This window comes from Ranitomeya variabilis, chromosome 3 (genome assembly GCF_051348905.1).
Source record: "Ranitomeya variabilis isolate aRanVar5 chromosome 3, aRanVar5.hap1, whole genome shotgun sequence".
Classification (NCBI taxonomy): domain Eukaryota; kingdom Metazoa; phylum Chordata; class Amphibia; order Anura; family Dendrobatidae; genus Ranitomeya; species Ranitomeya variabilis.
In genome coordinates this window covers 723,027,991-723,042,593 of record NC_135234.1, presented here as the reverse complement: position 1 = coordinate 723,042,593, position 14,603 = coordinate 723,027,991, and the positions used below count along the sequence as shown (strand labels likewise).

Below are 14,603 nucleotides of genomic sequence, written 5' to 3'. Positions count from 1 at the left end.
GCACAGCCGTCCACAGCCGACGCAGCCACGCACAGCCACCCACAGCCGCCGCACCCAGCACAGCCACGCACAGCCGCCGCACCCAGCACAGCCGCCGCACCGAGCACAGCCGCCGCACCCAGCACAGCCGCCGCACCCAGAACAGCCGCCGCACCCAGAACAGCCGCCGCACCCAGCACAGCCGCCGCACCCAGCACAGCCGCCCACAGCCACGCACAGCCGCCTACAGCCACGCACAGCCGCTGCACCCAGCACAGCCACCGCACCCAGCACAGCCACCCACAGCCGCCGAACCCACCACAGCCACCGCACCCAGCACAGCCACGCACAGCCGCCGCACCCAGCACAGCCGCCGCACCCAGCACAGCCACGCACAGCCGCCCACAGCCACGCACAGCCGCCTACAGCCACGCACAGCCGCCTACAGCCACGCACAGCCGCTGCACCCAGCACAGCCACCGCACCCAGCACAGCCGTCCACAGCCGCCACACCCAGCACAGCCACCCACAGCCGCCGCACCCACCACAGCCACCGCACCCAGCACAGCCACGCACAGCCGCCGCACCCACCACAGCCGCCGCACCCAGCACAGCCGCTGCACCCAGCACAGCCACGCACAGCCGCCCACAGCCACGCACAGTCGCCTACAGCCACGCACAGCCGCCTACAGCCACACACAGCCGCCTACAGCCACGCACAGCCACCGCACCCAGCACAGCACAGCCGTCCACAGCCACGCACAGCCACCGCACCCACCACAGCTACCGCACCCAGCACAGCCACGCAGAGCCGCCACACCCAGCACAGCCGCCGCACCCAGCACAGCCGCCGCACCCAGCACAGCCGCCGCACCCAGAACAGCCGCCGCACCCAGCACAGCCACGCACAGCCACCCACAGCCACGCACAGCCACGCACAGCCGCCTACAGCCACGCACAGCCGCTGCACCCAGCACAGCCACAGCACCCAGCACAGCTGTCCACAGCCGCCGCACCCAGCACAGCCACCCACAGCCGCCCACACCCAGCACAGCCGCGCCACATACAGCCGCCCGCACTCAGCACAGCCACATACAGCCGCCCGCACCCAGCACAGCCGCTGCACCCAGCACAGCCGCTGCACCCAGCACAGCTGCCCACAGCCACGCACAGTCGCCTACAGCCACGCACAGTCGCCTACAGCCACGCACAGCCGCCTACAGCCACGCACAGCCGCCTACAGCCACGCACAGCCACCGCACCCAGCACAGCCGTCCGCAGCCACGCACAGCCACTCACAGCCGCCGCACCCACCACAGCCACCGCACCCAGCACAGCCATGCACAGCCGCCGCACCCAGCACAGCCGCCGCACCCAGCACAGCCGCCGCACCCAGAAAAGCCGCCGCACCCAGCACAGCCACGCACAGCCACCCACAGCCACGCACAGCCGCCTACAGCCACGCACAGCCACCGCACCCAGCACAGCCGTCCACAGCCGCCGCACCCAGCACAGCCACCCACAGCCGCCCGCACCCAGCACAGCCGCGCCACATACAGCCGCCCGCACTCAGCACAGCCACATACAGCCGCCCGCACTCAGCACAGCCACATACAGCCGCCCGCACTTAGCACAGCCGCCCGCACTCAGCACAGCCGCCCGCACTGATGGGGGCGCAGGATGGAGCAGCACGTGATAGGATGGGGGCGCAGGATGGGAGCACATGACAGGATGGGGATGCAGGATGGAGCAGCACATGACACGGTGGAGCAGCACATGACAGGATGGGGTTGCAGGATGGAGCAGCACATGACACGGTGGAGCAGCACATGACAGGATGGGGACGCAGGATGGAGCAGCACATGACACGGTGGAGCAGCACATGACAGGATGGGGATGCTGGATGGAGCAGCACATGACACGGTGGAGCAGCACATGACAGGATGGGGATGCAAGATGGAGCAGCACATGACACGGTGGAGCAGCACATGACAGGATGGGGACGCAGGATGGAGCAGCACATGACACGGTGGAGCAGCACATGACAGGATGGGGATGCTGGATGGAGCAGCACATGACACGGTGGAGCAGCACATGACAGGATGGGAGAGCAAGATGGGAGCAGCACATACCAGGATGGAGACCATATACCAATATAAATGCTCGCCACCCGGACGTAGAACGGGTTCAATAGCTAGTATATCTATATCTATTTGTTGTAATTTGCGACTAACAGCTTGAAATCTTTCCAAAATGGACCCCCAAAAGTGTGCCATGAATACAGTTTCAAGTCGTTGTAGTTGACTAAGTAGCCCATCAGCAGAACATCGTGTAGCAGCTTTTTCACTGTTGTCTTCTGAGATTGCAGACAGTGCATTTAATATTTGTTCAAAATCCTTGTTCAAACTGCGACAGGCCTCCTCACGAGCAGACCAGCGTGTCTCTGACAATCTTTTTACAGTTAAAGTTCCTGGATCTGCAGATAATTCTTTTTGTAAAACATCCCAACGGTTTGTGGAGGCTGTAAAAAACACATACAAATGCTGTAAAAGTTCAAAGAAAGAACACGCTTCCTTACAGCTCTCAGCTGCACATGTACCAATTAAATTCAGGGAATGTGCAGAGCAGGGAATATAGACAGCAAGTGGGTTAATTTGCTTAATTCTTGCTTGCAGACCACTGTAGTGACCAGAGACGTTGTTGGCATTGTCATATGACTGCCCTCGACAATTTCTGATGTCCAAGTCAAAATGCTTCAGTGTGTTAATCACCGCTTCTGTCTGCCTTTCTGATCGATGTCCTGGATTTGGTATGAAGAGTAGAAAACGTTCCATAGGTGTCCCATCATCCTTGACATATCGTATTATAAAAGCAAGCTGGTCAACATGTGAAATATCAGGAGTTGAGTCCACACTGATGGAGAAATATTTCTCAGTTTTGATCTCTTTGATGATATTTTTTGTGACTTCATCAGCCATCACATTGATAAATTCCTCACATGTGGCAAACGATAGGTATGATGTCTTTCCTTTACCCGGGTTCCCAAAACGAGTGATATGATCAGCCAGGAAAGGGTCATACTCTGCTATGACTTCCAGAAGCATTTTGACGTTCCCACTATGTTTGGAACCAAAGCGGTCATTACTCCCTCTGAAGGCAAGTCCGTGTGTACCAAGTGCCCTTACCACAGACACAACTCTTTTCAAAACATTTCTCCAATAATTTATTTCACAAGTCAATTCCTCAGTAAGCAGTTTATTTATTTTTCCCAATTTGCTTCCCCGTGTATGAAAAGCAAGTACACATGTTTTATGCTCCATTGACCGCTCGTGTTCATTTAGTCTTGTGCCACTATTTTTCCAGTCGTTAAAACCAACTAGTGCAATAGCTGCTTTGCCACCAAATAGTCGACATGAGGCACAAAAAAGCCTGCCTGTACTTTCAGAATATACCAGGTAGGGACGTGTTTTCTTTTCATCATTCACTAGCTCTTTTTCAAACATATTTTTGGTCAGCATCCTGTACTTGGTGCCAAACTGCTTTCTTGATTTTCAGAAGTCAGCATCCATGTTTTGATTAAAGCCATTGATAGCCAGATAATCTCTTGTAGCATTATTTAGCAGCCATTCTGCAGGATCATTACTAATCCCTGGAAGTACAGCTGATTCATTTGCACTTGAAACATCTTCTGCAGGAGGGTAAGTCTCCTGATGAACACTGGAACTCCCAGGCTCCTGTCTGGTATCTTCACTGACATCAATAACTTCTTCCGTTATTTCTGGCACAGTGCTACTTGTGCTAGGTGTTCCAGGCTTCGAAAAAAAAGAATCAATTTTCACAGCTTTTTCTGTCTCTTTTGCAGTTCGCAAAGTCTTTTCCTTAGCACGTTTACGATACTCGGCCCCGCTCAGTTTCTTCCTGCTATCGCTCATTTTGGAATAATAAAATTTCACTAAAAACAAAAAAAGCAATTATTTGTTGGATGCTATGATACTGAGATATATAGCACTACAGTAAAGAGTAGCACACTGAGAGGAAACCACAGAGTTCTAAAAAAAAAACCACGCAAGATAATTAGTTTTCTAAGTGAGCCCAATTGAAGAAAAAAATATTAAGGATGTTCGCCATTATTAAGCAGCCATGGGTTTCAAGCAATATGGGAAAGAAAAGGGATCACTCTGCTGCCAAAAAATGTTGAATAGTGCAATGCCTTGGATAAGGTATGAAAATATCAGATATTTCACAAAAAAAGTAGGTGTGATCATTGTACCGTGAAGAGATTTGTGGGTAATACACAGCACAGATGGGTTCATATTGAAGGTTTCTGCCATACAAATTAATCAGTTTAAGAGAGTTGCTGTTAAAATACCATTAGAAAGGGCAAACAATTTCAAAGCTGCTGGTGTCTCTGGAGTCTGGGAACCCCAAGGTGCAGGATTCTCCAGAGGTTGCAGCTGTGCATAAACCTACTGTTCACCTGCCCCTCACATACCTCTGCGGGTGTATGGGCTGTATGGTCTTGGGTCCGTCCGGGCGCATGCACAGTGCGCATATTGAAGCTGGCCCGTACACCTGATAAGCTCCCACAATGCACCGGACCGGAACTGATGTCCGTCTGTGCATCATACTATGAGGAGGTGGGAATTTCAACATAGGGGGCGAGAAGAGAAGGAATGATGACGCACAGCGGGGCGTGATAATAAGACCAGTGAGGGGGAGAGAATGGAGACTGCCCATCTCAGTCTACGCCGTAACCTGGAGCCCTCATTATCATAGGAATATGTAAGTTAATACGTTGTTTTTCTAAAGCTTTAGAGCGCAAACCGTGCTGCACACGTACACATGGAGAACACACTTTGAGGTCCTCCGTGTGCACGGCTGGCCAGCTGGGAAGTAGCGCTAATGTAAGCCGCTCTCCCCGGCGGCTGGTGCTGAATACGGCTGTCATTTTTCTCCCCTGCTCTGCCGGCGAGCAGGGAAGAATGAATGAATGAGAAAATGACCTGCTGTGACCTCTGGACCGTGGGAGAATGCAAGAGATGAGGTCACTGTGACAGAGCTTGAACTGCCGTGATCTCATTTATTGCATTCTCGCATGGTAAGGAGGTCGCAGCAGGTCAGTTTCTCATTCATTCTCCTATACTCATGCTGATCGCTGCAGAGCAGGAATAATGCATGAAAGCCGGCTTCAGCACCAGCTGCCGGGGGACAGCGCTTACTGTAGTGATTGTTTCCCAGCAGCCATCCGTGTGGTCCTGATGCAGCACACGGGCGGCACACGGACACTGATATCAGGACATGTGAAACCGGCCTAAGCCAAAAATCTAAGATGGTGGGAGGTAGTAACCATCAAAACAGCAGCTCTGGGAGTCAATTCTGACATCCTGCAAAGAAATACAAGCAGAAACTCTCCAAAAACTCACAAGTTCCATAAATGCAAGAACTGTGAAGGTGACATCAAAGAAAGGTGATATGTTAACTTGTAACTTGGCCTGTTTGATTATGCTTGAATCCTTGAATTTCCAGGATTCCCTGGACAGGAACTGATCTATGCCAAGTTGCCAACGTATGTCCACCGACCGTTTTTTAACGGATCTGTCATCAGTGACCAGAGCTGTACCTTGCTTCTGAGCATGCTCAGTACAGCAAAACAGATCTGTTTCTTTCACGGATCTATACAGATCCGTCTCCATAGACATCCATGTTATTTTACTCAGACAGCTACGGATTCGTGTCTGTCCGTTTGTGTAGGCGTTTTTCAAGGCAGCCCAAAACCAGAGCAGTGTCCGATTCTGGGTGCATGAACAAAACTGACACAAATAGATCAATTACAAAACTCACACACATGGATGGCCATATAAGACCAATCCATGCTCATAGGGATACATGGGAGGCCAAAACTGATACGTGGCTATCCGTTATAAAACTTATAGACACGTTTTAGAAATTTAGCAGTGTTAAAGCACCCTAAGATGTTTTTGATTGAAACAGTATTTGAATTCAGTAAATGTGGCCTCTTAGACTGGAAATAATCATATATAAATGCCCTAACTAGAAAACTTTATTGTTAAAACCAAGGCAAACTCAAAAGTGAAAAAAAAGACACAAAACAAGTGCTCAAACACAAAAAACAAATACCCTTAACCTAAAGGGGATTGCTAGAAGACCCTAGCAAGAGACTCTGTATTGACCCCTACCTGGCTGCGGAGGTTGACGCCCTAGGGGGAATCGTTGTGGCGCCCCCGCTCAATGATGGCTGACCCTGCACGCCCTGATGTGTCCTGCAGCCACTAGTGAGACCCCTACCCACAGGCTAAAGGGTCCTCTATCACTATACAGAGACAATTCTAAGCTAGGGAAACACTAGGTCCCCAGTGAGTATAAAAACATTGTATGAACACATGGCGGGTTTAAGGGAGGATATAATACCGTTCCGTTGACGAACACGTTTGTTCCAGCCAGAGTGATTTACACAGAACAAGCATATGTTCAATACTCCACCTTATAGACCCAAAAGGGGAACCGATAACCTAATCCTTCCAAATGCTAAGGAGACCTCTCTTAGGCCGGAGACACACTGGTGCGAGATACGGCAGAGTCTCGCTGGTTAAAAGCAAGCTGTGGCACCGGCACTCCGGAGCGGAGCGTGCAGCTGCATAGCAATACATGGAGCCGCACGCTCCGCTCCGGAGTGCCGGTGCCACAGCTTGCTTTTAACCAGCGAGACTCGGCCGTATCTTGCACCAGTGTGTCTCCGGCCTTATACTTTATCCTGATAATTGATTAGACAATATACGTCTCCTGCAGGTAGAACCAGTACTAATATCAGATATGTACTGCATGGAAGGATAATGCTCAGTGGAATAAATGAATAAAAATACTCATCTCTGGTCGTGTTAGCGGTAACTCTCCACCCGCCATTGCTTATTGACGCCTCAACGCGTTTCGCCTACTTAGGCTCCTCAGGAGGCCCGATGCTTCGATGATATGTGTCATATCTTAATAATAGATGGCTTCCCCCATGCTACAATATATATATTCTTTTGAGCATTATACTCTTAGACTGGAAACACACAGTGTGAGATGCATGCGAGATACTTGTACGAGTCTTAAGTTACATGACTCCCCTGGGACGGTTGCAGGAGGGAGCACGTCAGCTGTATGTGTTTCTATGCAGCTAAAGCACTCACGTCCAGAGAGCCTGCAGCAGTCCCGTGTGAGACATGCGAGACTCATGCCAGTATCTCGCATGCCTCTCAGTCCGTGTTTCCAGCCTTAATGCTGCAAAATCAACAAATGAGTATTGGAACATAGCGTATAAGTATGGTAAAATGGCAGTCTTTATTCCATGAAGCGCTGCAACTCCTTCCGTCAACTGATCAGTGCTGGTGTCAATATTGATGGCCTATAATAAGGATAGGATATCAATATTAAATCATCATATAAATCAATTAAAAACAGATGTTTAGTGCATATGATGTGCAAAGAAAGAGCTAATACACAATGCTGCCAGCAAAAATATTCTTGTATAGCTATTATGGCAGCACATTGCCTCAGTCGTTAGCACTGTATATGGTGGCTTAAGTTCCTGCTTAGCACTGTAGTTAGTGGCTCAGTAGCCACCACAACAGCTTTGTAGCACTGGGGTCTGGGGTTCAAATCCCAACAAGGATGACATCTGCAGAGTTTCTATGTTCTCCCCGTGTTTGTGTGGTTTCCTACCACACTCAAAAGACCTACTAATAGGATGTTTAGATTGTGAGCCCCAATGGGGACAGTGTTGGTGATACATGTAAAGTGCTGTGGAGTTAATAGCATTGTATCAATGAATAAATATTCTTCTTAATATTGTCACAATACCAGGATCTGAGGATCTTCTGTTTCGAGGTCAACAGGTCTCTGATGCAATGTTGCTGCCTGTCTCGCCGTCTTCCTCTTTTGACACTGCAGTGTGGTGGACAAGCGAGGATTTACTGGTTAACAAGTGTCTGTGTGTACTAACTGAACTATAAACTCTCCCCACACCATGCCCAGCAGACATTGTAGGATTACTATATGGACTTTATCATTCTATTACTGATACTGTATTGTATAATACCACATATGATGCTTCATACTGTATAATGACCCCACATGATGCTCCATACTATATAAAGGCCACACATGATGCGCAATACTGTATAAAGGCCACACATTATGCTCCATACTGTATAATGGCCACACATGATGCTCCATACTATATAATGGCCACACATGATGCTCCATACTGTATAATTAATGACCACACATGATGCTCCATACTATATAAAGGCCACACATGATGCTCAATACTGTATAATGGCCACACATGATGCTCCATACTGTATAATGGCCACACATGATGCTCCATACTGTATAATGGCCATACATGATGCTCCATACTGTATAATTAATGACCACACATGATGCTCCATACTATATAAAGGCCACACATGATGCTCAATACTGTATGAAGGCCACACATGATGCTCCATACTGTATAATGGCCATATATGATGCTCAATACTGTATAATGACCACATATGATGCTCAATACTGTATAATGGCCACATATGATGCTCAATACTGTATAATGGCCACATATGATGCTCAATACTGTATAATGGCCACATATGATGCTCAATACTGTATAATTAATGACCACATATGATGCTCCATGCATACTGTATAATGGCCCCCCCTCCCATCATGTATGCATGGCTCATCTCCCCCTCCCTGTATGCATAGGTGGCTCATCCCCCCCCCCTGTATGCGTGGCTCATTTCCCCCTCCCTGTATGCATGGGTGGCTCAGGCACTGGCTCATCTCCCATCCCCCCTGTATGCGCAGCGTGGCTCATCTCCCCCTCCCTGTATGCATGGGTGGCTCAGGCACTGGCTCATCTCCCACCCCCCCTGTATGCGTGGCTCATCTCCTCCTCCCTGTATGCATAGGTGGCTCATCCCCCCCCTGTATGCGTGGCTCATCTCCCCCTCCCTGTATGCATGGGTGGCTCAGGCACTGGCTCATCTCCCATCCCCACCCCCCCTGTATGTGCAGCGTGGCTCATCTCCCCCTCCCTGTATGCATGGGTGGCTCAGGCACTGGCTCATCTCCCATCCCCCCTGTATGCGTGGCTCATCTCCCCCTCCCTGTATGCATGGGTGGCTCAGGCACTGGCTCATCTCCCATCCCCCCCCCCTGTATGTGCAGCGTGGCTCATCTCCCCCTCCCTGTATGCATGGGTGGCTCAGGCACTGGCTCATCTCCCACCCCACCCCGTATGCGTGGCTCATCTCCCCCTCCCTGTATGCATGGGTGGCTCAGGCACTGGCTCATCTCCCACCCCCCTGTATGCGTGGCTCATCTCCCTCTCCCTGTATGCATGGGTGGCTCAGGCACTGGCTCATCTCCCATCCCCCCCCCCTGTATGTGCAGCGTGGCTCATCTCCCCCTCCCTGTATGCATGGGTGGCTCAGGCACTGGCTCATCTCCCATCCCCCCTGTATGCGTGGCTCATCTCCCCCTCCCTGTATGCATGGGTGGCTCAGGCACTGGCTCATCTCCCATCCCCCCCCTGTATGTGCAGCGTGGCTCATCTCCCCCTCCCTGTATGCATGGGTGGCTCAGGCACTGGCTCATCTCCCACCCCCCCCCTTATGCGTGGCTCATCTCCCCCTCCCTGTATGCATGGGTGGCTCAGGCACTGGCTCATCTCCCACCCCCCTTTATGCGTGGCTCATCTCCCCCTCCCTGTATGCATGGGTGGCTCAGGCACTGGCTCATCTCCCACCCCCCCTGTATACGTGGCTCATCTCCCCCTCCCTGTATGCATAGGTGGCTCATCCCCCCCCTGTATGCGTGGCTCATCTCCCCCTCCCTGTATGCATGGGAGGCTCAGGCACTGGCTCATCTCCCATCCCCCTGTATGCGCAGCGTGGCTCATCTCCCCCTCCCTGTATGCATGGGTGGCTCAGGCACTGGCTCATCTCCCATACCCCCCCCCCCCCTGTATGTGCAGTGTGGCTCATCTCCCCCTCCCTGTATGCATGGGTGGCTCAGGCACTGGCTCATCTCCCATCCCCCCCTGTATGCGTGGCTCATCTCCCCCTCCCTGTATGCATAGGTGTCTCTTCCCCCCCCCCCTTGTATGCGTGGCTCATCTCCCCCTCCCTGTATGCATAGGTGGCTCATCCCCCCCCTGTATGCGTGGCTCATCTCCCCCTCCCTGTATGCATGGGTGGGTCAGGCACTGGCTCATCTCCCATCCCCCCCTGTATGCGTGGCTCATCTCCCCCTCCCTGTATGCATGGGTGGGTCAGGCACTGGCTCATCTCCCATCCCCCCCCCGTATGCGTGGGCCACGCAGCGTGGCTCATCTCCCCCTCCCTGTATGCATGGGTGGGTCAGGCACTGGCTCATCTCCCCCCCCCCGGCTTATGCGTGGCTCATCTCCCCCCCCCCTCATCGCCAGCTCCCCGACGCTCCCAGTCCCATCTTGTATCATGGCTCCCCGTCCACCGCGGACCTCCTACATCCTCCCCGCCGGCTCCCCCCCCCGTCCTCCCTGGCTGGAATGATTCATACTCACCTGAGTCACCTCACACACCGCGCAGCAGAAGAACGGAATCCTCGGAATCCTCCACCTCTCTCTGTCCCTGCGCAGCACTGCACCGTCCTCCTTGTCCTGTGTGAGCGCCGCGGTCAGGTGGTAACGGTCATTTAAGGTGATGAATATTCATGCATATTCATCACCTTAATGAGGCGGCACCATGTGACCACTCACACAGGGCGAGCTGCAGTCGTGCAGTCGCTGAGAGCAGACCAGCCGGCACCGCTGGAGCAGGTGAGGTGAGTATGAGACAGGGAGGCATAAGCCGCGTGGGGGGGGGGGGGGTGTCGTTGTGCTGTCTTAAGGTGACCAGCCGGACCGGACTGTAAAAAAAAAACCAAACAAAAAAAAAAACACTGCTCAGGTGCCGCCCCCCCGCATCGCCCCGCCCTAGGCACATGCCCTCGAGTGCCTAGTGGCAAATACGGCCCTGATCCAGGGGTATAGTGAGCATTTTAAACCCAAAGTTATCAGATAGAATTTGATAACATTAGGTCATCTTATTGAAAAAGTTCATTTTTTTACAAAAATCATGGTTTAGCCCCAAATTTTTCATTTTTGCCAGCGATAACACCAAAAAGTGGACCCGACAATTTGTTACCCACTTTCTTCGAGTGCAGCTATGCCACACATGTAGTCTAAAAGTTCGGTTTGGATGTGGGAGGAAAATGGGCATGGGAACGGGAACTTGGGGAATCTTTATCTCAGTCAGAGTGGGAGAAAGGATTTCTATTTTACACATAAACTATCAATCGCTTGCCCTGCCAGGAAAAAAAACTATAAAATTATTACAAGATGGTATCATTATTAGTGATGAGGAGCACATCTGTTAGCCAGCATAAGTACATGTGGGGGTTGCCTGGTTGCTAGGGAATCCCCACATGTAATCAAGCTGGCTAACAGATGTAAATCATTCAGCTGCGGCAAGAAAAACGAAATCTCCGAGCACTAAAAAATACTCGGAGGACACCCGAGCATGCTCGAGAAATCTCGAGTAATGAGTACCGTATATTCGCTCATCACTAATTCATCATCCCTCAAAATTGCATGCTATTTTTCCATCTGTTCCTGACACATGTTGGCGATGTGAGAGAGATAGAGGTAATATGATACACATATGGTGGGATTGCAGTAGAATCAAGCCATTCTGGGAGTTTTTTTTTTTTTTCAAATTACTCTTTGGTTACGGGTAGAAGTTTGGAGTTCAGCCCTAAGATTGCTCTTCTTTCTATTTTTCCCTCTTCAATTTGGTTCCCAAAAGAAAAACACTTTCCGGTTTTATTTAACTGCAGCGCGGTCAGCGATTCCAAGACATTGGAAAACAACTCATACTCCCCTATTGCCGGAATGGTTTGCAGAGATGGTTAATATTTGTAGGATGGAAAAACTCACAGCCGAAAGCTGTGGACGCGGTGACATATTTAGGAGATTGTGGAGCGACTGTATCCTGTTTCAAGACTCAGTGGATTTTTATAAACTATTCCAATAGATGGGTCGTTCTCACATGAAGTGTCTCTGGCTTGGTCCTTTGTGCTTGCCTCAAGATTGTCGCCTCATTTCCCTCATCTTTCCCTCCCTCCCTTTTTCCATACCCCTTCTCCCTGTTAACACCCCCTTTCTTTCATTCCTCTTCTCCCTTCTAATGTACATTTTTTTAAATTATTGTTTTATTTTTTTTCTCTTTCATTCTTTCTCTTTTTAACTTCTGTGTTGGAATTTTCAAAATAATTTTTCATTTCCTGATATGAAAATCTTGGCCGTTTTTTTTTGCAGCAATATTGAGCCACCTGCTTATATTTCCGCATGAATATTGTTATCATTACAAGTTTTGTTAAATCCTGTGTGACTTATTTGACCATAATATATTATGTCGTATGTTATTTTTTTTGTATTTTCAGTATTGATTAAATAAAAAGAAATTGAACATCAAAGTTCTGTTTGGACAAACGGCAGGAGCAATATTTGAATTTTGGAACACAAATTTGGCTGAAAGATGACAGACACCATGTCCCATTTGCAAGGCCCCTAAGGTGCCTAAACAGCAGAAACCCTCCACAACTGACCCATTTTGGAAACTACACTCCTCAAAGATCTTATCCAGGGGTATATTTGAGCATTTTGAACCCACAGGTAAGACATGGAATTTGATAACATTAGGTTGTTATATTGAAAAAAAATCATTTTTATTACAAAAATTTTGCTTTAGCGCCACATTTCACAATGTTGCCTGACATAACACCAAAAAGTGGACCCCACAATTTGTTACCCATTTTTTTATGACCGCAGCGATGCTCCACATCTAGTCACAAAGTTCTGTTTGGACAAACGTCAGAGCTCAGAACGGAAGGAGCACAATGTAAATTTTGGAACACAAATTTCGCTCTGTTTGGAATAGATTGTCATATTTGCAGAGCACGTGTGATTCAAGAGCAACAGAAATCCCCCATAATGGTCTTTTTTTTTTGTACATTATACCCTCTAATGTATTTATCTAGGGGGGTAGTGAGTAGTTTGATACCACCATTTTGCAACATTAGTTTGAAAATGTACAATTTGCACTTTTTTTTTTTATCTCTTATGAATCTTTTTTGTACATTCTGAGGAACAAACCTCAAATTTTATTTCACTAGATTTTCAATGTTCAAAAATACATCCAATATGGCACCAAAGTGAGTACTGGACAAACGACTTTGCCTATAATAACAGGAAAGAAAATCCTGCTAGCAATTATTACTCACAGAGAGAGGCATACCCCTAAAAACCACATTTGAGGATTATAAAACTTGGTCTTGCCAACAAAAGAGGTGTCTTGCAATTGCGTATATTGTAGCACGAAGAATAAGCTGTATTGGAATGAAGGGAAAAATGTGGAGTAAAATGCAGCCAACTATGTGGCAAAGCGGAGTTTGTTCCAAAGATGAAAGCACAGCAGCAAGGCGAGAATGCTCGTACAATGTCTGTTTAGCTCCATCAATCCCTATATTAGAGACGAAGATACCAATAGACATGGTACACCATAGCAAGCTCCCACCCGCCAAAATAGGAAACACTATGTGCACAAAGCAACCAATCCCCTACAGAATCCTCAAAGTATTGCCAGGTATAGGAGGTTCAGCAAGAACCATGCAGTAGAGCCCATGGTGTATAAGTACGGAACAGCCTAATTATTAGAGATCCTCCAATAAAATGATCATGCCTGTATCACCAATATAAATAATATAGAAGTAATATACCGTATATACTCGAGTATAAGCCGAGATTTTCAGCCCAAATTTTTGGGCTGAAAGTGCCCCTCTCGGCTTATACTCGAGTCATGATCGGTGGTGGGGTCGGCGGGTGAGGGGGAGAGGGCGCTGAGGCATACTCACCTAGTCCCGGCGATCCTGACGCTCCCCCTGCCCATCCCACGGTCTCCGGGTGCCGCAGCCTCTTCCCCTGAGCGGTCACGTGGGACCGCTCATTAGAGAAATGAATAGGCTGCTCCACCCCCCATAGGGGCGGAGCCGCATAATTCATTTCTCTAATCAGCGGTGCCGGTGACCGCTCAGGGGAAGAGGCTGCGGCACCGAAGACCAGCTGTCTGGGGGAAGGAGCGGGACGCCGGGAGCAGGTAAGTATTACATATTCACCTGTCCTCGTTCCACACGCCGGGCGTCGCGCCATCTTCCCGGCGTCTCTCCTCACTGACTGTGCAGGTCAGAGGGCGAGATGAAGCATATAGTGTGCGCGCCGCCCTCTGCCTGATCAGTCAGTGTAGAGAGACGCCGGGACGGGACGCCGAGGAGCTGCAAGCAAGAGAGGTGAGTATGTGTTTTATTATTTTATTGCAGCAGCAGCACAGCTATGGGGCAATAATGGACGGTGCACAGCACTATATGGCACAGCTATGGGGCAATAATGGTGCAGAGCACTATATGGCACAGCTATGGGGCAACGGTGCAGAGCACTATATGGCACAGCTATGGGGCAACGGTGCAGAGCACTATATGGCACA

At 49.8% G+C, this 14,603-nt stretch overlaps 1 protein-coding gene across 11 annotated transcripts in view; it reads right to left on the bottom strand.

Annotated features, from left to right (window-relative positions):
• PARP4 (poly(ADP-ribose) polymerase family member 4) overlaps positions 1-14,603 on the bottom strand; it is a 318,181-nt gene that overhangs the window by 73,738 nt on the left and 229,840 nt on the right. For 8 of the 11 annotated variants that reach the window (XM_077298347.1, XM_077298349.1, XM_077298354.1 and 5 more), the window contains one exon: positions 7,840-7,923. The exons of the other annotated variants lie outside the window; for them this stretch is intronic. In XM_077298347.1, the coding sequence (XP_077154462.1) occupies positions 7,840-7,923 (84 nt within the window). The remainder of the gene's footprint in view (positions 1-7,839; positions 7,924-14,603) is intronic. 11 annotated transcript variants of the gene reach the window in all.